Source organism: Rhinatrema bivittatum, chromosome 5, assembly GCF_901001135.1.
Source record: "Rhinatrema bivittatum chromosome 5, aRhiBiv1.1, whole genome shotgun sequence".
In the NCBI taxonomy this organism is placed as follows: domain Eukaryota; kingdom Metazoa; phylum Chordata; class Amphibia; order Gymnophiona; family Rhinatrematidae; genus Rhinatrema; species Rhinatrema bivittatum.
The window spans coordinates 264,014,422-264,034,674 of record NC_042619.1 but is presented as its reverse complement, the minus strand read 5'-3'; the positions used below and the strand labels follow the sequence as shown (position 1 = coordinate 264,034,674).

Below are 20,253 nucleotides of genomic sequence, written 5' to 3'. Positions count from 1 at the left end.
CAGAGGAATTTAATCAAACAAAGCAAACATATAACCTATATACACACACAGATATAAGGGCAGTCTTCAGAAATATAGGGCAGGATTCTGGACTGATCTGTGAGACTCAAGGAAAGAAAATTAGCAGCTAAGAATCCATTTTCATTTCCTTATTGTCTCCCACATCAGACCAGTCGATTGGGATATATGAAAGCTTCCATAAACTGGATGGGAACTCAAAAGACCCAGTTGCAGCATATACTCATCAAAAACTGCTGAGACTGGAGCTCAAATATTAGGCCTATAATACTTGACAAAAGTGTGCAAAGACGACCAAGTCTTCGCCTTGTAGATCTCCTGCAGTGACAACAACTGACATTCAACTCAAGACACCACTTGCACCCTAGTGGATTGAACCCAAAGGCCCACCAGAACCTGCACCCCCTTTGGAAAGGTAGGTAGAGGCGATCGCCTCCTTAATCTATGTGGCAATAGATGCCTTTGTTGCCTTCTCCTCCTTGGTGTGACCACTGAATAGCACAAACAGAAGATCCAACTTGTGAAAGCCGTTTCTGACCTTTAACTACCTCAGGAGAGCCTGCACACATCCAAAACATGACACTCCCTGGCACGGAGAGAAGATTTCAAGTTCCTAAAGGAAAGCAATTCCACGGATTGACTCAAGTGGCATGAACAAACCATCTTCGGTAAAAAGGAAGGCATTGTCAAACGGAAACCCCAATCTCTGAAAACTGAAGGAAGAGATATCTACACAATAAAACATGTAACTCTGAAAAACACCTCATTGAGGAAATAACCAATAAAAAAAGACCATTTTCAGGGTAAGGTCTCTCAAGCTAGAGAGGTTATGGCTGTCCAGCTTGGAGAAGAAATGGCTGAGGAGGGATATGATAGAAATCTATAAAATCATGAGGACTAGAACTGGTAAATTAGAATTGGTTATTTACTCTTTCAGATAATACAAGGACTGGGGGGGGGGGGGGGGGGAAGATACCATGAAGTGGCAAGTAGCACATATGAAACAAAATAGAGAAAATTCTTTCACTCAATGCACAATTAACTTCTGGAATTCATTGCCAGAGGATGTGGTAAAGACAGATAGTGTAGCTGAGTTTAAAAAAGGTTTGGACAAATTCCTTAAGTTGACTTAAGGAACAGCCACTGCTTATTACTGGCATTAGTAGCATGGGATTTATTTAATATTTGGTTACTTGCCAGGTACTTGTATCCTGGATTGGCCACTGTTGGAATCAGGATGCTGGGCTTTATGGACCCTTGATCTGACCCAATATGGCAACTTCTTTATGTTCTTAACAATGCCCTTCTCAATGGCATAAATGGGGAGTTACACAAGGTCCTCAAAACAAATGAATATTCCACTGCACCTGCCAAACTGGGGGGTGCAAGTGCTGCCTCCCTTGAGAAATCTCACTGTATCTGGATGAGAGGCCAATGAAGTCTTGTGCACTCTCTCTCTCTGAAGCAGGTCAAAACTGCCACTTGCACCTTAAGAGAGTTCAAGGGCTAATATTTTCTGTAATTCTGCATAAAGGAAAGGAACTGAGGAACTGAGACCTGAAGCAGGATGATCTCTGCCTCCTGACATCAGACCGTGAAGACCATCCACACTCGCATGTACGCCAGGGAAATTGAGGGCTTTCTGGCTTCAAGCAAAGTTGTAATAACATCCTCCAAATAACCCTTATTCTCAACCTTCTCCTTTCCAACAGCCAGACTGCAAGACAAAAGTGATCAACCTGCAAGAAAATGTGGACCCTAACATTGCAGCCCAAGAATATGACCGAGCTTTAAGGGACCCTCTAACATCAGATTCACATCTGCAAACCATGACTGTCTCGTTCACTCTGAAGCCACTAGGATCACCTTGCTTCTGTGATCACCTATGTACCTGATTACTCTGCCTATCAAAGGCCAAAGAGGAAAAAACGTACAGCAGAATCTTGAGGTCACACCAAGGAAAAGACGTTGACATCTGAACTTGCCTCCCATCTTTGACTAAAGAATCTTGGGGCCTTGACATTCAGCCTTGCAACAGAGGGATTCCCCATGTTGTCGTGATTAAAGCCAGCACTTCATGTGCTAATTCCCACTCTCTGGGGTCTGGAGTATGCCTGCTGAGGAAATCCACTTGCACATTATCCACCCTGGCCATGAGATGCCAACACCACCTGTAGATGTTGTTTTTCTCAATAGAATAACCCCTAGACCTTCAAGGAGACCGCAGGGCACTTGGTACCCTCTGCCTTTTGATGTATACCACCGCTGTTGCATTGTCTGCCAAAACTCACTGTCCTGTAGTAGACTAGCAAAAGAAATAACATCAATGCTTTCCTGATCATTCTTGTTTCCAGACATGAGGTTTCAACAGCCAACGACAGGCCCTGTACCGTTTGTCGTTAACAAATGGCTCCCCATCCTTTCAGACTGGCATCAGTGGTTACCATAATCCAATTTGGAATATCCAACTCCACACTTCTGGACAAACTGTCCCTTGTGAACCACCAGGACAGACTCAATCTGGCTTCCCCAGATTGAGTCACCAGGACCTTGAAATCCTCTGATTGGAGACTCTACAAGACAATAGCGTTCTCTGCAATGATTGCATGTGTGCAAACACCCAAGGAACCAAGTCCAGCGTAGATACCATGGAACCAAGGACCTGATAATAAAACCAGACTCAGACTCCTCAGGTACAACAAAGGATAAACTTGTCCCTGCAGTTTCAACATCCTGTCAGAAGAAAATAACACCTTGCCTATACCAGTCTCGAAATGCACCTGCAGGTATTCCAAACTTTGTGATAGGACCAGTTCACCCAAGCTAGGGCCTACAACCTCAGAACCACCTTGTATATGAATTGTTGGTAAATCTTTTTTTACTTTGCCAGAATAAGCCAATTATCCAACTAAGGGTAGACCAGAAAACCTTCTTTGCACAAGGCTGCTGCTACTGTTCCCATCACCTTGGAGAACATGTGGAGCTTTTGTGATTCCAAACAAAAGCACTCAAAACTGAAAATGTTCCCCTATCACAGCAAACTTGAGGAACTTTGATGATTTCTCTGAATGAGGATGTGAGACAGGCCTCTATCAGATTTAAGGATACCAAGAATTGTCCTTTCCTGACTGCAGTGATCACAAAAGTGATCCAACCAAAAATGAGGCACTCACAAGAATGTATTCACCTTCTTGAGGTCCAAAATAGGCCAATAAGTGCCCTCTTTTTTGGTACCATGAAATAAATGGAATATCTTGCTCTCTCTTTCTGCCTCCAGGACTGAAATCATTGCCTCTAATCAAAGTCATCGATCCAAAATTGTCTGAAATGGTTTGAAACACATGGAGAGATCATGAAGGCCTCAAGCACTGGACATGCAAAACCTAAGGCATAACCATACCCGATGATGGACAGGGTCCACTGATCAATTATCTTGGTCCTTCTTCATGAAAATGGGCTGACTGCCTTCCTAAGCGCACACATGGAGTGTGGACCAAGTGAACTTCATTGCGCTCCCTTAAGCCCTCCAAAGTGGGACCTGAGCTTTCATAAGAAATCTTACCACCACCCCACTCCACCCCATAAAACAGCTAAGATTTGCCCCGTATAACGCTGCTGTGAGGCAGAAACTTTTCCTGGTCGATAATACCAGGCCCTACTGGAAATTTTGCCTACTGGGAAAGGTCTTCCTGCTTCCTTTGGGCTTAACTTATGAAACTTGGAGTTTCCTAGGCATTTCACCAACTGCTCCAAGACCTCCCCAAAAAGAGGCTAAATGGGAGACTACCCAGATGAGACTTGGACCACACATCAACTGCCCAATTACGCAGCCAGAGGAGCCTCCTGGCTGAAACCACTGACACCATCTTTCTAGTCGATGTACGATATACAAGGCATCCGCTATAAAGGCCAAGCTAGCCTCTAGAAGCTCTGCATCCTCCTCCGAGAAACAATCCCCAGAATTCACCACAGGAATCTGGTGCACCCAGCATAAACAGGCACAGGTCATAAAGCTACAACATTCTGCTGTCTGCATTCCCAAGGCCGAGACCTCAAACATCTTTTTAAGATTAAGCTTCATAGTGCGATCCTGGGAATCTCTAAGGACCACACAGCCTTTGATCAGGTTGGTGGACTTCTTAGAAACCACCAAAATTAAGGTACCCACTTTGGGCAGCTTCAAGAGCTCCAAAGCATCCTCTGGCAATTGATATAGCTTTGCCATAGCACTGCCAAATTTGAAGATGGACTCTGGAGTATCCCATTTTGTAAACACCAGGGCATCCAATGAAAAGGAAAGGCTTTAGCAGGACCCTTAAGCCCCTCCTTTACAGCATATTCCCCTTCATGATCTGACTTCACTGTAGTTTTCCTTCTGCCAAGCTTCACCAGGACTTGCGATATTGTGCTAATTCTCTCGTCCAAAGAAATGGATCATCTTCATAAGAACATAAGAAATTGCCATGCTGGGTCAGACCAAGGGTCCATCAAGCCCAACATCCTGTTTCCAACAGAGGCCAAAACCAGGCCACAAGAACCTGGCAATTACCCAAACACTAAGAAGAACCCATGCTACTGATGCAATTAATAGCAGTGGCTATTCCCCAAGTATAATTGATTAATAGTCATTAATGGACTTCTCCTCCAAGAACTTATCCAAACCTTTTTTGAACCCAGCTACACTAACTACACTAACTACCTCCTCTGGCAACAAATTCCAGAGCTTTATTGTGCGTTGAGTGAAAAAGAATTTTCTCCGATTAGTCTTAAATGTGTTACTTGCTAACTTCATGGAATGCCCCCTAGTCCTTCTATTATCCCCATTATCATCCCCTGGGAGGTCATCTATAGGAACTTCTTCTACCACTCCTTCAGAAGCCCCGAATTGAAATCCCAATCTGGTTCCAGCTCTTACCTCCTCTTTATCCAGGACAGGAACATATACTCCTCTGAAGGGATCCCTTTCAGGGGAAGTCCTTTTGCACCAGAACCTTTCTTCGCTAAAAACACTTTATGCAGAAGTAAAAGCAAACTTGGGGGTGGAGGGTGGGAATGAGTCTGAATCTATACCCTGCAACTCAGAAGGCCCCCCTGAACTGTCCCAGGAAATATTTAAATTTCCTGCCATAGGAGACAACTGAGAAGAATCAGCAGTCCCCTCCCCTGCAACTCACTGCACCATGGGAGGGAAGTATAAAATTGCCACAGTTCTTGTCTTGTGGATCCTCCAAACAGGCAGTTTCAGAACATCGAGGTTGCTATTTTATTTTTCTTCTGTTGGTTTCCTGACCTTTGCAGCAGCAATAGGGGCTCAAGAACAGCCCCTCCCTGCTGCCCATGCAGGCCACATATCACCCCAGGGCCTGCAATTTCATCTTGTAGTCCCTAGAAGCTTAGCTCTGCTTCCTGCGCTCAGTAGGAAGGACCATTTTGTAAGCAGCCTGTTGAAAACCTCTACTGCCTGCAAACCTAGGTGGTCCTTCTGCCCTCTCCTATGCCAGTCCCAAGCCAATCTGCATCGCTGATAGGACTGGCAACAAGATTTCCCTCTTTCCCAGACCTTCAGCCACTTCCTCTACCAGTTTCCTCTACATTCTGTCTTGTTCATCTCTACCATGTGCCAGAAACAAAGAATACTAAGCGACTGCAGGTGGCACACTGTATTATATACCAACAGTACAGTAAAGCTTTTCTTCTCCATCTCCATCTGCAGGTAGAGGAGAAAAACCCAATTATCTGGACTGATGTGGAGGATAAGGAATAATTTTTTTCTTTTTCAACAGCATTTTTATCATCACTGTTTTGGAATTGTGATAGAATCTCCTGACGAACCTTTACATGTTCTGGTTTGAATAGAAATGGCTATATCCTTCACACTGGATTACACATTTTCAGGTGGAGAAGATTTATAGATATATTTTTTTTAATAAAAAAAATATGGATATCAACAGAACAAAGGCTGTGAGAGTTTGAGTGGTTAATTGCTTTTTTAGACATAAGGCTTTACAAAAATCATAATGTGATTGGGACCTCTACATAATGTAAGCTTACAGAGCAGATTAATTTGCTTAAGTTTGGCAGCTATCATCTTTAAAATAGGGCTTCCCAGTAGCATGATTTTGTGCTTGCGTAGATTATACTCAGATGTCTCAGATTTTTACAAACAAGCACGAGATTTACGTGTACGCTTTAGGCAGTGAGAATATCCTAAATCAGTCATAAGGAGAGCCTCTTGAAAAATTAAATTAACAAGCAAAAACAGAATTAGTGTGCATTATCCTATTCTTGCAGAGCAGTGGAGATTTCAAAACCAGTTAAAAGACATTGGCATGTACTAGTGTTGCACTCAGCATTTTCAGAGCCCCTGACTATGGCATATACCAGAGACTACGTAGTCCATTCTGACATGACAGATGTCCAAGAAGAATTAGAGTCTCCTAAGCATTTTGAATGAGGAAAAGACTTTTACAGTAAGGCTATGGTAGACAAAGTCTGGGAGTATCTCAGTACAGAAAATAAGATAATTTGATATTCGCATACAGACTGCATGTCAGACTTGTCTATTACAGCATCCATGCTTGAGGATTCATGTGGGATGAACCAAGCATTCCATTAGAACCAGGCTAATAGAACACAGATGTTGCTTGAGGACAAGCAAACTCCAAACACTGATAGTTGCACATTATCTTTCGTTCCAACATTCATTTATAGATTTGAAGTCGACTATTATAGAAAGAGCGTTTACATTACACTAAGGAAGAGATCTTGAAATCAATTTAAATAGGAGGGAGCAATTTTGGATCTACACTCTCCAGGCAGTACACCATTAGGGTTGAAGGAAGAGGTGGAATGAAGCAGTTTGATTGGTCGAATGTCTCTCATGTCATTGTGTGTCAGTATGGTGATCGGTGATTACAGGTTTAAATATAGAGGATTTTTTCTATGCAGAGCCAGCCCTTCCAGAAGCCTTGTCAGTGCACCATTTGAAGCCGAGAGAAGGTTTTGAAACATAGTGGCCATATTGGGTCTTTGTTAAATAGGAAAATGGAAGGAATTTGAAGAGAATTAATCTTGGAAGATAAGTTTGGAACTCTTTTTTCTATATTGAACACAACTTTTATTGCAAGATTCTAAAACTTAAAAAAAAAAAAAAAAAAAAAAAAAAGAGTGGTTTAAGGATGGAGACCCATGATTACAAACATGGATGTATGAACTTTAATCACATTGATTTAAGCACTGTTTTTGGTGATGCATCTATTTATGATGGTCTCTTATATCAGATATATTGATTCTCTTGTATGTTGAGGGCTATACATGTAGGTTTATTAGTAAGTTCTGAAAATTACCCTCAGTGTGATGCCTACATAAAGCTCTGATGGAGATCCGCTCTTCAATTTTCCATGTATTATTCATGCTTTAGGATATCAGTGAAACACATGCATGGGGTTCTCCTGATGATCAGCATAGCAGCATCCCCAAATTCATTTAGATTCATTACCATGGGAGTAGAAAACTTAGGAGGTGCTTTTAGAAACTTTAATACCACAATCATCTCCTCAGGAATTAAATATACATAAGAATGAAAAATGGAGAGCTGAATGTAATTATCTAAAAAAATTCTGCTATAGAATTCTGTAAAAGAATGTGCCATGCCTGCTTTTTTACAAATGTGCATGCTGCAAAATCTTAACATTTCTGCCTTGTATTTTCAAGGTTTCAGAACACACAGGTAGAGAATGGCTTACACTATCCAGGTAGTTTGCAAGCTGCACCATCTCCTCCCTCACTGCAGTCTGGTTTTGGCCAAGCAACTTGTACTACAAAAGAATTAGAGATGGAAAACATGAGTGAAGTTTCTCTTTTTCAGAACAAGGACAAATAAGATTAAACTAAGAGCAGAGACTCCCATAAAGCAAAGCACTGCTGCTTACAATAAATAACAGGCACAGAATCAGAGCTTGTTAATGTGACAACCTGAGGCTAATTTCAGAGCAAAATAGTGCAGCTTTCCACTTGAAAATAAAAAAGAAGACTGGCGCATGTCAATTACCATGGCCATCTTCATAATATATTATAGGGCATGCTAATTGCAGAGAAACTTCAAAAGCTGGTCAAGTGCCTCTTCCCCCAGGTCTACAAGGTTTTAATACATCATTAAAAGCTGAAAAAACTTACTGGCACCTAGTCAGGACAAAAAACATCATAGAAGTATTACACACTGTTATGATTAGTGTACAACTCATGTGCTCAAAAAACACACTGCATTACCATTCAGTGATTTCACAAAAACATTTTCTTCAAAGGGTTGTGCTAAGCGCCTATTTGCATATATACAAAAATTTCTGTTTATAACCAACCAAAGCTAAAAGTAATTATTGTATAGTATTTGTTATAATTCTGCTCTAAGAAACCTTTTTAGTAAATCTTTGGAGCAGCGTAATGGTTAGAGCAGTGGGTTACAAAACCAGGGTTCAAATCCCACTGCTGCTCCTTGTAACCTTGGGAAAGTCATACAAACCAAGGGCCTCTAAGTATTTTCCCACAGTCACAGAATGGGAGAAAAGCCTTAGGGAATCAGGCAGACTGTAAGCCCTCTGGGGATAGGGAAAATACCTACAGTATTTGAATGTAATCTGGTTTGAAATGCTGAAAAGCGGAATACAAATAAACAAACAAATCCACTGGCTCCTAGCCAACTGCTCCAAGGTGTTTACCTTTAAGTGCTATGGACAGAAACCCTTTTCTTCCTCATTTTCCCTGCATTACATAAACCTCTCCCCCCAACTATAGATGGTATGTACGGATGGCACAAATGCCCTCAGAAGTCATGTGGGAAGTCTCTTCGAGGTACATCCCTCAACATTAATCTAAGGCAAGTGGGGGTGGGGGTCAACCATAGTAGCAGCAACCATCTTCCCTCCCTCCCTCTCTGGGCTCAAAGACATCACATCTCCATGGTGAGTCCTGGCCTTGCCAGAACCCTAGGACAGCCTGCTATGCCACAGCACACCCTCATCCATAAGGCTAGCCACCAAATTCAAACAGCTTTAAATATTTAAAAATATTTTTAAATACTAAACATAGATCAATATCAAAGGTTTCAATTAGTAGACCTGTTTTTCAAACAAAAGCATTTTGTCTTGAACACTGCTTGTTACAGGTATTACAGGTATATTGCACACAGTACTAGAAATCTAGTGGCTGTGGATTTTTAAATGTGTATGAAGTGAAACAATAACATACTATGAAGGCACACGAGCAAGTGTTCAACATGCATGCAAAGGAAATGAAGCTTCTCACAGGTCAAGCAGGATGGTAGTCCTCACATATGGGTGACATCACAGAATGGAGCCCAATCACGGAACACTTTTGTCAAAGTTTCTAGAACTTTGACTGGCACTTACTGGGCATGCCCAGGATGGCACTAACCCTGCAACCAGCAGGGGTCCCCCTTCAGTCTTCTTTTTTCTGCACAGCAGTAGCCACGCGGGTTAAGGAGCTCCACAGAGATTCCTGACAGGAAATTTCCTCATGGAATTACTACTCAACTTTCTACCTCACAGGGGTCCCCCTCTTTAATTTTTATGCCCGCGGTGATCCGGTAAGTTTTTTACCTGATTCCGGTTGATTCCCGTCGAGTTTGGCCCTCGTGGCCTATTGGCCGTCGACCGCACCGCAGCTACATTTTTTCATAGGCCATGGTGTCAGGGTTCCATCGATGCCCGGACTGCACCCGCACAATGTCCATTACTGACCATCACCAGGTATGTGTATTGTGTCTGGGTAGCGGGCATGATGTCCTTACTTGCACCAAATGTGCCTTTATGACACCTAAAGGTCGCAAGGCTAGAATGGAGAAAATGAAACTTCTCTTTAGGTCAAAAACCCCGACGCCGCCAATAGCACCGACATCATCTGAACTGACACAGTCTACGTCGTGCCATCATCGGGCACCGGCCGGTGTCCAACCAGCATCAACGACTCCACAGCCATCGACACCCTCTGTTCCCCCTCAGGAAAAGGACCGAGGAGAGCGTCGAGAAAGCATCGGCATCGACATCGTAGGTCTCAGACCGTCGACGCAGGCAAGGCCTCGACGTCGTCATTGTCTGAACCATCAAAGAAAGTCCGTCCAGAAAAGGCACCATCCCTATCTGGTTCAGGATCACCGAGGCAACCTTCACCGGGACCGGTGATAGGAGCCACGATTCCACCTCCAACGGTGGTCCCTCTGGCTATGCCTCTGCCGCCTCCTCCTCCTCCAGCATCGGGGCTCCAGGTTTCCGGAAGGAACTGGATCAGATGATTCAGGAGGCCATCGGCAAAGCGATGCAAGGCTTCAAGGTTCCATAGACTCCGATACCGGTACCGATGCCTGAATCGGTAACCGATCCCATTTCTGCAGCACTAGCACCGTTACTCATGAGAATGGAAACGCTGCTTTTCCTCCAGTGGATCCGACAACACCACTGGACCCGGTGCCCTCCTCTCTGATTCCTCTTTCATCGACAGAAGAAGGAGAAACACTGTTCCTTCCGCCATCGGGAGTCCTTCCGATGCCTAGATCATCGGTTTCATCGATTGTATCTTTGTTTCCATCGGTGCCAGCGACCCATCCATTGATGCCCTCAGTGCCACCATCGGTGCCACCGGTGACCCCTTCAATGCCTTCGGTGCCTCGCCTGGAACCTTCAGGTGTACCAGCCTTTCGTCTCTCCAAGGATATTGGGGGTGCTGGAGATGATCCCTACGATACCTGGACCGATGATTCATCCCAGGATACGATGTCTTGCCATCGCCACCCTCTCCTGCTGAAGCAGGAAGCGTTCTCCGCCAGAGGACTTGTCCTTCATTAATTTTGTGAAGGAAATGTCTGAAGTGGTTCCATTTCAACTTCAGACAGAACAAGATGATAGACATCAGATGATGGAGCTTCTTCAATTTTTAGATGCTCCTAAAGAACTAACATCTATTCCCATCCATGATGTCCTCCTGGATCTTCTGAAAAGAAATTGGGAACATCCTGGTTCTGTGGCACCAATCGAAAAGCTGACACCACATTCCTAGTCCAGTCAACTCCTGGTTTCCAGAAGTCCCAATTGGACCACCATTCAGTGGCTGTTGAGTCAGCCCAAAAAAGGTCTGAAGATCCAAGGCTCATTCTTCCTATCCTCCAGGAAAAGAACAAAAATTCCTGGATGCTATAGGTCGCCCTATCTTTCAAGGGGCAATGCTTATATCCCACATCGCCTCTTATCAGCTTTATATGACCCAGTACACCAGGGTCCTCTTTAAACAAATACAGGACTTTGCTGAGTCCCTACCTCAACAGTCTCAAGACCAATTACACGCCCTAGCTCAAAAGGGTTTAGAAGCAGGCAAACGAGATAAGATCTGCCTATGATGTTTTTGACACCGCTTCCAGGGTTTCAGCAACAGCCATTTCTGCAAGGCGATGGGCCTGGCTAAAGTCGTCGGACCTACAGCCTGAAGTCCAGGATAGGTTATCTGATTTGCCTTGCACTGGAGATAATCTTTTTGGCGAACAAATACAAAAGGCAGTGGCACAACTCAAGGATCACCATGAGACTCTTCGCCAACTCGCCTTGATACCTTCTGAATATCCTGCTAAGCAAACATTCAGAAAGGAGCCCAAGAAATCCTTTTATCGCCAAAGGAAATCTTATCCTCCTCCGTCCAAAGGTCGCTCTACTAAGCCTTACCAGAAAGGCCAGTCCAGGCAACCTCACACGCAAAAGCCGCAAATAACTTCTCAACCAGGTCCAGCTCTGGTTTTTGACTCTTTTCTAGAGAGCAGCATTCAGACTCCACTAAGGCATGTACCAGTGGGAGGCCGATTGTGCCACTTCAGCCACATCTGGCACTCAGTCACCACAGACCAGTGGGTTCTCACCATAATAACTCAAGGTTATCATCTCAACTTTCTTGCCATTCCACCGGACTCCCCACCTCGGCTGATATGGGGAACATCAGACCATTCACCGCTCCTGGAACAGGAGGCTTCCCTCCTCCTCCAGTCCAGAGCAATAGAGCCAGTGCCCTACTCCCAACAGGGCCTCGGGTTCTGCTCTCGGTATTTTCTAATCCCAAAAACGTCTGGTGGCGTTCGCCCGATATTAAATCTTCAGGCCTTAAACAAGTTTCTACAAAGAGAAAAGTTCAAGATGGTGACCTTGGGTTCCCTCCTCTCCCTTCTACAAAAGGGAGACTGGCTCTGCTCTCTAGACCTCCAGGACGCTTACACACACATCGCAGTAACTCAGTCTCATTGCAAATTTCTGCGATTCCTCGTAGGCCCAAAGCACTACCAATATCGAGTGCTACCATTAGGCCTAGCCTCTGCTCCACGAGTCTTCATCAAATGCCTAGAAGTAGTAGCAGCAGCGTTCCTCAGAACTCAAGGTGTCCACGTCTACCCCTACCTCAACAATTGGTTGATCAGGGCTCCCACTCAGCAAGCTGTTCTGATGTCCCTACATCTCACCTTGCACACCCTGATCTCCCTAGGGTTTCTCATCAATTATCCAAAGTACAACTTGTTTCCATCGCAAACCCTGTCATTCATAGGAGTAGACTTGGACACCTTCAAAGCGAAGGCATTTCTTCCTCGAGAACGAGCTCTCATCATCTCCTCTCTCACCCATCAGCTGCAGTCTTGACAACGCTGCACTGCAAGTCACTTTCTAGTCCTGCTATGACACATGGCGTCCTCAGTACATGTCGCTCCCATGGCTCGTCTTGCCATGAAAATCCTACAGTGGACTATAAGGTCACAGTGGATTCAGTCATCTCAACCACTATCAGCTGTTGTCCACATAACCAACCCACTTCGTCTATCTCTAGCTTGGTGGAAGAATCAGGCCAATCTCCTCCAAGGCCTTCCTTTCCAAGCTCCAGATCCTCAAAAAACCCTTACAACAGATGCCTCTAACATAGGCTGGGGAGCACACATTGCCAATTTACAAATTCAAGGGTCCTGGTCTCCAGAGGAAGCCAAACACCAGATCAATTTCCTGGAGCTACGAGCAATCAGATATGCTCTCAGAGTATTTCAGGATCACCTCTCCAACCAGGTCATCCTGATTCAAACAGACAACCAGGTGGCCATGTGGTACATCAACAAACAAGGAGGAACAGGCTCCCACCTCCTGTGTGTCAGGAAGCTGCACAGATATGGGCAGAGGCCCTCTCCCACTCTATGTACCTCAAGGCCACCTACTTGCCGGGAGTGGACAATGTGTTGGCAGTCAAGCTGAGTCGCACCTTTCGACCACACGAGTGGTCTCTCAACCCCACACTAGTGGACTCGATATTCCAACGTTGGGGTTACCCTCACATAGACCTCGTTGCGTCACCTCAAAACCGCAAAGTAGAGAACTATTGCTCTCTCCCTCACAACCAACACTCACAGCCAAGAGATGCATTCTCCTTCTCATGGAAACCGGTCTCCTATATGCATTCCCTCCACTTCTACTTCTCTCGAAGACTCTCGTGAAGCTACGTCAGGACAAGGGAAGCATGATCCTGATAACACCTCACTGGCCACGTCAAGTGTGGTTTCCGATTCTTCAGGACCTCTCCAGTCGCAGGCACATTCCCCTGGGGAAGGACCCGCTTCTGATCACGCAGAACAATGGGTGCCTACGCCATCCCAATCTTCAGGCCTTGTCCCTGACTGCCTGGATGTTGAAAGGTTAATCCTGCAGCCTCTCAACCTTTCGGAGCCAGTTTCTCATGTCCTGATTGCTTCACGGAAGCCTTCCATGAGAAAATCTTATCTTTACAAACGGAACAGGTTTAAATCATGGTGTTCCTCACTGTCCCTAGATCCTTTCTTTGGTTTTACCACAAAGTTTTTAGACTATCTCTGGTACTTGTCAGAGTCAAGTCTAAAAACTTCTTCCATCAGAATGCTTGTCAGTGGAGTAGCTGCCTTCCATAAAGGTGTCGGGGATGTTCCCATTTCGATACAACCCCTTGTAACACGTTTTCTAAAGGGCTTGCTCCACCTCAAACCTCCACTGCGCCCTCCGGCCCCTTCTTGGGACCTCAACCTGGTTTTGGGTCGGCTCATGAAACCACCATTCGAATCTCTCCAATCCTGTGATCTTCGCTATTTCACATGGAAAGTGTTTTTTCTTTTAGCGATCACATCAGCTCGCAGAGTTAGTGAGTTACAGGCCCTAGTTACCTACCCACCTTACACAAAACTTCTGCACGACCGGGCAGTATTCCGCACTCACCCAACGTTCTTGCCTAAGGTAGCATCGGAGTTTCACATTAATCAATCCATTATACTACCCACCTTCTTTCCCAGGCCCCATTCCAATCCAGGAGAATAGGCTCTGCATACCCTCGTCTGCAAACGGGCTCTAGCATGCTACCTAGAACGTACAGCTGCCCACAGGCAAAGTACTCAATTGTTTGTTTCCTTTGCTTCCATCAGATTGGGTCAACCTGTGGGTAAAGCAGACTCTCTCCTCCTGGTTAGCGGACTGCATTTCCTTTTGCTATCAGCAAGCAGGCATTCCACATCAAGACCGTGTTAAAGCACACTCAGTCAGGGCCATGGCAACTTCTGTAGCGCACCTTCGCTTGGTGCTGCTTCCTGATATTTTGTAGGGCTGCTACCTGAAGTTCTCTCCATACCTTTATAGCCCATTATTGTCTAGACAAGGCTGGAAGACAAGATTCCATCTTTGGCCAATCTGTCTTGCGCAACCTATTTGCAACTTGATGTACCAACACCCTTCCGCCTGCCCATTAGGGTTCAGGATGCCCTCTACCAAATTCCGCCCCAGTTGTTGTGCCTGTTGCACGTCTTTGGGTACATTTGGTGCATATTCGGACATCCTCAGCTCGGTACTTACCCATATGTGAGCTCTACCATCCTGCTTGACCTGTGAGAAAGCAAGTGTTGCTTACCTGTAACAGGTGTTCTCACAGGACAGCAGGATGCTAGTCCTCACGAAACCCACCCGTCACCCCACGGTGTTGGGTTCGTTATGTTTCTTATTTTATTTTTTGGCACTTACTTTAGCTTTTGAACAAGAATGAAGGGGGACCCCTGCTGGTTGCAGGGTTAGGGCCATCCTGGGCATGCCCAGTAGGTGCCAGTCAAAGTTCTAGAAACTTTGACAAAAGTGTTCCGTGATTGGGCTCCATCCTGTGATGTTACCCATATGTGAGGACTAACATCCTGCTGTCTGTGAGAACACCTGTTACAGGTAAGCAACACTTGCTAAATTTCTAATGTAATAAACAGGGACATAAATACATCGCACTACCCAGGGCTGGTTTTTCCTTTAGGTGAACTAGGGCATCAAAATCTTCCAGGCATTACCTACTCACTTTTAAGGGATGGTACCATAAGACAGAAGGTAAGGGATTCTGGGTAGATGTGGGGGGTGGAGACAGAAAGGAAGTTGAGAAAGTAAGGAAGGTGTGGAGAGAGGATGCTGGATGGGTGGAGAGAGAAGGGGGTGCTGGACAATGAGGGCAGGTGGAGACAGAGAGGGTGCTGGGAGTTGGGGAGTGGAGAGAGGATACTAGGCACAGCAAAAAGGCAGCAAAGAGACTTGGGTGATGCTGCTGTGCTGATCAGGGAGTAAAGGGGAAAAAAGAGGAGGATGCTGGGGGATGCTGGAGGAAAAGAAAAGAGGAGAGATGCTGGACAGGGGAACAGAGAAAAGGGAATGCAGGACTTTGTGGAGAGTGAAAGGAGGATGCTGTGCCAGAGTTGCCCCAGACAGGTGTGTAGTAGGGAGGGTGCAAGATGGAAGATTCACCTAACATGCCTAATACCCTTGGCACTAGCCATGGCACTAACCCAGTAGAATATATTGCAAGCAGTTCTGTAATTTTTTTACATTGTGAAATGTTTTAGTTTATTCTCTTCTTTTGAGAAAGAAAGTAAACTCACCCTTTCATAGTCTACAACTAAAAACAGTTCCACATATCTGGTCTGTGGTAGGATGGCTCTTTTTCTCTGGAAATAGAAAATATAATGATCATCCTCCTGTAACCAAACTGATTGTCATGCTGAAGGGGAAAAAAATCACTCCACACAATGAATTATCATTCAGAAGATGTTTCCTACCACTGGCATTATTTAGAAAGGAAAGAAATTGAAAAACAGAAATAATCCTATATAGATGAGAAAAGAAATTGGCAGAAAGCACACAAAAGTTAAAAAAATAATTATGCCCTGACAGAATCAACAATCATGCATTAATTTCTCTGAATTAGGTTTTAGCATCTTGCAGTTACTATTTTGTCTAGGAATAAAGTAATTCAAACTAGATAACTAGTTATGGTAAACTAGTTCCTTTTCCTTTGCCTCCTTCCTTGAAAGCAAAGTTTGAGATTGTTTACTTCCTCTTCAAAAGTCACCAGTGAAATCAATGTTCATACTCTCAGCATATAATGTCAGAAATATCCCTGTATTACGCAGAAGGAGAGTAATGTTCAGAAGCCTGCAGACTTTAGCCAGAATTGTCAAAGGAGACATATACATAAGTCCACTTTGACTATTCCTGGGTTGTGCCCCCAAGGGGTCCGCCAGACCATAACAGGAGGTCTGCTTAGTCCTGCATGAAGAAGAGGCCTGAAAGATCCCATCCCACAGCAGCCGTGAAAGAGAAGGCCCAACAGGCCGCTGGTTCACTCGATCCTGCCCACAGTTGAGGAATGAAGACTACGTGGTCGCCGGCACACCACATCTTACCCCTGGTTGAAGACTGCAGGAGGCTGCAGGGCCGCAGCTTCACCCGATGCTGCCGGCAGCCAAGAAATGCAGGAAGCAGCAGGGCCGTTGGCTCATTAAATCCTGCTGGCAGCTGAGGAATGAAGGTCACACAGCCGCTGGCACAACTGATCCCACCAGCAGCCTGAATGAGGAGACCACTGGATCCCTGTCCCCGTGCAGATTCCAAGACAAAGAAAGGGAGTGACCTGGGTGAGAGAAAGGGTGTACGAGCATGTATGCCTGTGTGAATTAGAGAGGGAGATTATATGCAAGTGTATGTGTGTATGAGAGAGCGCATGTGTGTGAGAGAATGTGTGAATGAGAAAGTGGGAATGTGTATGTGTGTGAGAGGGAGCGTGTTTGTGTGAACATGCATGTGCTTGAGAGAGCATATATATGAGGGAGTGTATGTGTGAGTGTGAAAGAGAGAGAGAAAGAGAGTGTATGTGTGAGTGTGAAAGAGAGAGAGAGTGTATGTGTGTGTGTGTGAGAGAGAGAGAGAGAGAGAGAAAGCATGTTTGAGTGAGAATGAATGTGTATATATGAGAGGAGAAGGTTTGTATACCCCTCTCTCCAACCCTACTAATTCATAGCAATTTCAGGGTGACTGGACATCAAAACGTCCCAGATATGGAGAGTGGGGAATTTTTAAAACCTTTTTAGTTTTATTGTTGGCTGTTATTTGATAAGTCTGATGTTTTTAAATATTTTATTGTTTATTGGAAATTTAAAAATAATTTAAATGAGTTTTATGTTATTGGATGTTGTATGTGTCAGTTATTTTGAAATATTCTTTTATTAGTATTGTTTTAGTATTATTGATATTTTATATTTCTTGATTATTTTATAGGAAAATTAGGTTCTTACCTGATAATTTTCGTTCCTGTAGTACCAAGGATCAGTCCAGACTGCTGGGTTATGCCTCCCCTCCAGCAGATGGAGTCAGAGAGAAAACTGAAAGCACCCCCTAGATATACTGGTGTGCCACCTGCCATCCTTCAGTATAATTGATATCAAAGCAGAAGAAATAGATCATCCTTCCGCCAAAAATTAACTATGGCCACTGGCTAGATCAAGTAGTAAAACTCTGCAAAAGTAAGCATTAACATCGCTCAAACACTACTGAGCCAACCAAGCAAAACAAAGCCAAAAGGCAATGAAATGAATAATCACTTACTGTATCAAGTTATCGATACCTGAAAGAGAGGAAAAGATACTGTTACGAGCGGACTCTCCTGAAATACCATTACTGGGCGGGCGTCTGGACTGATCCTTGGTACTACAGGAACGAAAATTATCAGGTAAGAACCTAATTTTCCTTTCCCTGTACGTACCAGGATCAGTCCAGACTGTTGGGATGTACCCGAGCTGACTTAAATGGGGTGGGACCCCGAGAGTCCCGCTCGAAGTACGCTGCTTCCAAAGGAAGTAGGTGACGGCCCTCGAACATCAACCCGATAATGTCGAGCGAAAGTATGCAACGACTTCCAAGTGGCTGCCCTGCAAATCTCTTGGCTCGAAACCAGGTGACTTTCTGCCCACGAAGTCGCTTGAGAACAGAGAGAATGGGCCTTGAGCACCTCAGGAACAGCCTTACCACCACCAATGTACGTGGCAGCGATCGAGCCCTTCAACCAACTGGCAATAGTTACTTTGGACGCCTGAAGCCCCTTCCTGGGGCTATGCCACAAGACAAACAGATGATCAGACCGTCGAAAATCATTGGTAACTTCTAAATATCGCATGAGCACTCGACGAACATCCAAACGTCTCAAATCTGACCCTTGAGAAGACTGTAGTTCTGTTGCCGAGAAGGAAGGCAATTCCACCGTCTGATTTACATGAAAGGCCGATACCACCTTAGGTAAGAAAGAAGGTACCGTACGCAACGACACACCTGAGTCCGAAATACGCAAGAACGGTTCTCTACATAAAAGAGCTTGCAACTCAGAGACCCTACAAGCGGACGCGATCGCCACGAGAAACACCGTCTTGAGAGTTAAATCCTTTAAGGAGGCCCGCCTGAGAGGCTCAAAGGGGGCCGCATTGAGGCCTTTGAGAACCAAGTTCAAATTCCAAGACGGGCAAGGAGGCCGCAGCGGAGGACGCAAGTTCCGAACACCACGTAAAAAGCGTGCTACATCTGGGTGACAGGCAAGAGAGGACCCTTCAACCTTTCCTCTCAAACACCCCAGAGCTGCTACCTGAACCCTCAGAGAACTGTAAGCCAAACCCTTCTTCAAGCCGTACTGCAAAAGCGTAAGGATTTGAGCTACAGAAGCCCGGCGTGGCGCAATCTTCGAGACACCGCACCAGGAGTCAAACACCTTCCACACTCTAGCATAAGTAAGCGTAGTAGAGGGCCTCCGTGCCCGAAGCAGTGTGGAAATGACAGGCTCAGAATAACCCTTTTTCCTTAATTGTCTCCTTTCATAAGCCAAGCCGCGAGACAAAAGCAATCCGCCAGATCTAAAAATACCGGCCCTTGCCGAAGGAGGTTCGGAAGATGACTGAGACGTAAAGGCCCGTCCGTCGCAAGATGAACCAGATCCGCGAACCATGGTCTTCTTGGCCACTCCGGGGCCACTAAAATCACCTGACCACGATGTGATTCTATGCGACTTAACACCTTGCCGATCAGAGGCCGAGGAGGACGTGACGAGGCCATGGAAGCACGAGTGCATCCACTCCTTCCGACCCGTGCTCTCGCCTTCGGCTGAAGAAACGTGCTGCCTTTGCAATGTGCCGAGTCGCCATCAGGTCTAGGTGCGGAATCCCCCATCGTAGGGTGATGAGACTCATTGCCTCGGCCGAGAGCTCCCACTCTCCAGGGTCCAAGCGTTGTCGACTGAGATAATCCGCCTGAACATTGTCTACGCCTGCAATGTGGGTGGCCGCGATGCGGGACAGATAACGCTCCGCCCAGGTCATCAACAACGCTGCTTCGGTCGCCACCGGTCGACTTCTTGTACCGCCCTGGCGATTTATATATGCTACCGTGGTTGCGTTGTCCGAGAGGACTCGAACCGCCCGACCGCGTACCAGGGGCAGAAGGTGGCGCAAGGCTAGACGTACCGCTCTGGTCTCCAGACGGTTGATGGACCAAGAGGCCTGGCGAGGGGACCACGTTCCCTGTACCGCTCTTGATTGACAGGCCGCTCCCCAGCCCGTTAGACTGGCATCCGTCGTCACTACCACCCACTGAGGAGGATCAAGATCTACCCCCTGCAAGAGGTGGTCCGGGATCAACCACCAAGCTAGACTGGACCGAGCCGGTTCCATCAGCGGCAACTGGGCACCGTAATCCCCGGTTTTCTGGTCCCAGTGAGAAAGAAGAGCGGTTTGCAAAGGACGCATATGCGCAAAAGCCCACGGCACCATTTCCAGAGTAGAAACCATATGTCCAATGACCTGCAAATAATCCCATGCCGTAGGTAAGGGGAGATCCAGTAGGTTCTGTACCTGAA

The 20,253-nt window shown here is 45.6% G+C and overlaps 1 protein-coding gene across 3 annotated transcripts in view; it reads right to left on the bottom strand.

Annotated features, from left to right (window-relative positions):
* ADAM9 (ADAM metallopeptidase domain 9) overlaps positions 1–20,253 on the bottom strand; it is a 389,106-nt gene that overhangs the window by 187,667 nt on the left and 181,186 nt on the right. For all 3 annotated transcript variants that reach the window (XM_029603956.1, XM_029603958.1, XM_029603957.1), the window contains 2 exons: positions 15,962–16,027; positions 7,764–7,835 (listed from right to left, as the gene is read on the bottom strand). In XM_029603956.1, coding sequence (XP_029459816.1) covers positions 7,764–7,835; positions 15,962–16,027 — 138 coding nt within the window. The remainder of the gene's footprint in view (positions 1–7,763; positions 7,836–15,961; positions 16,028–20,253) is intronic.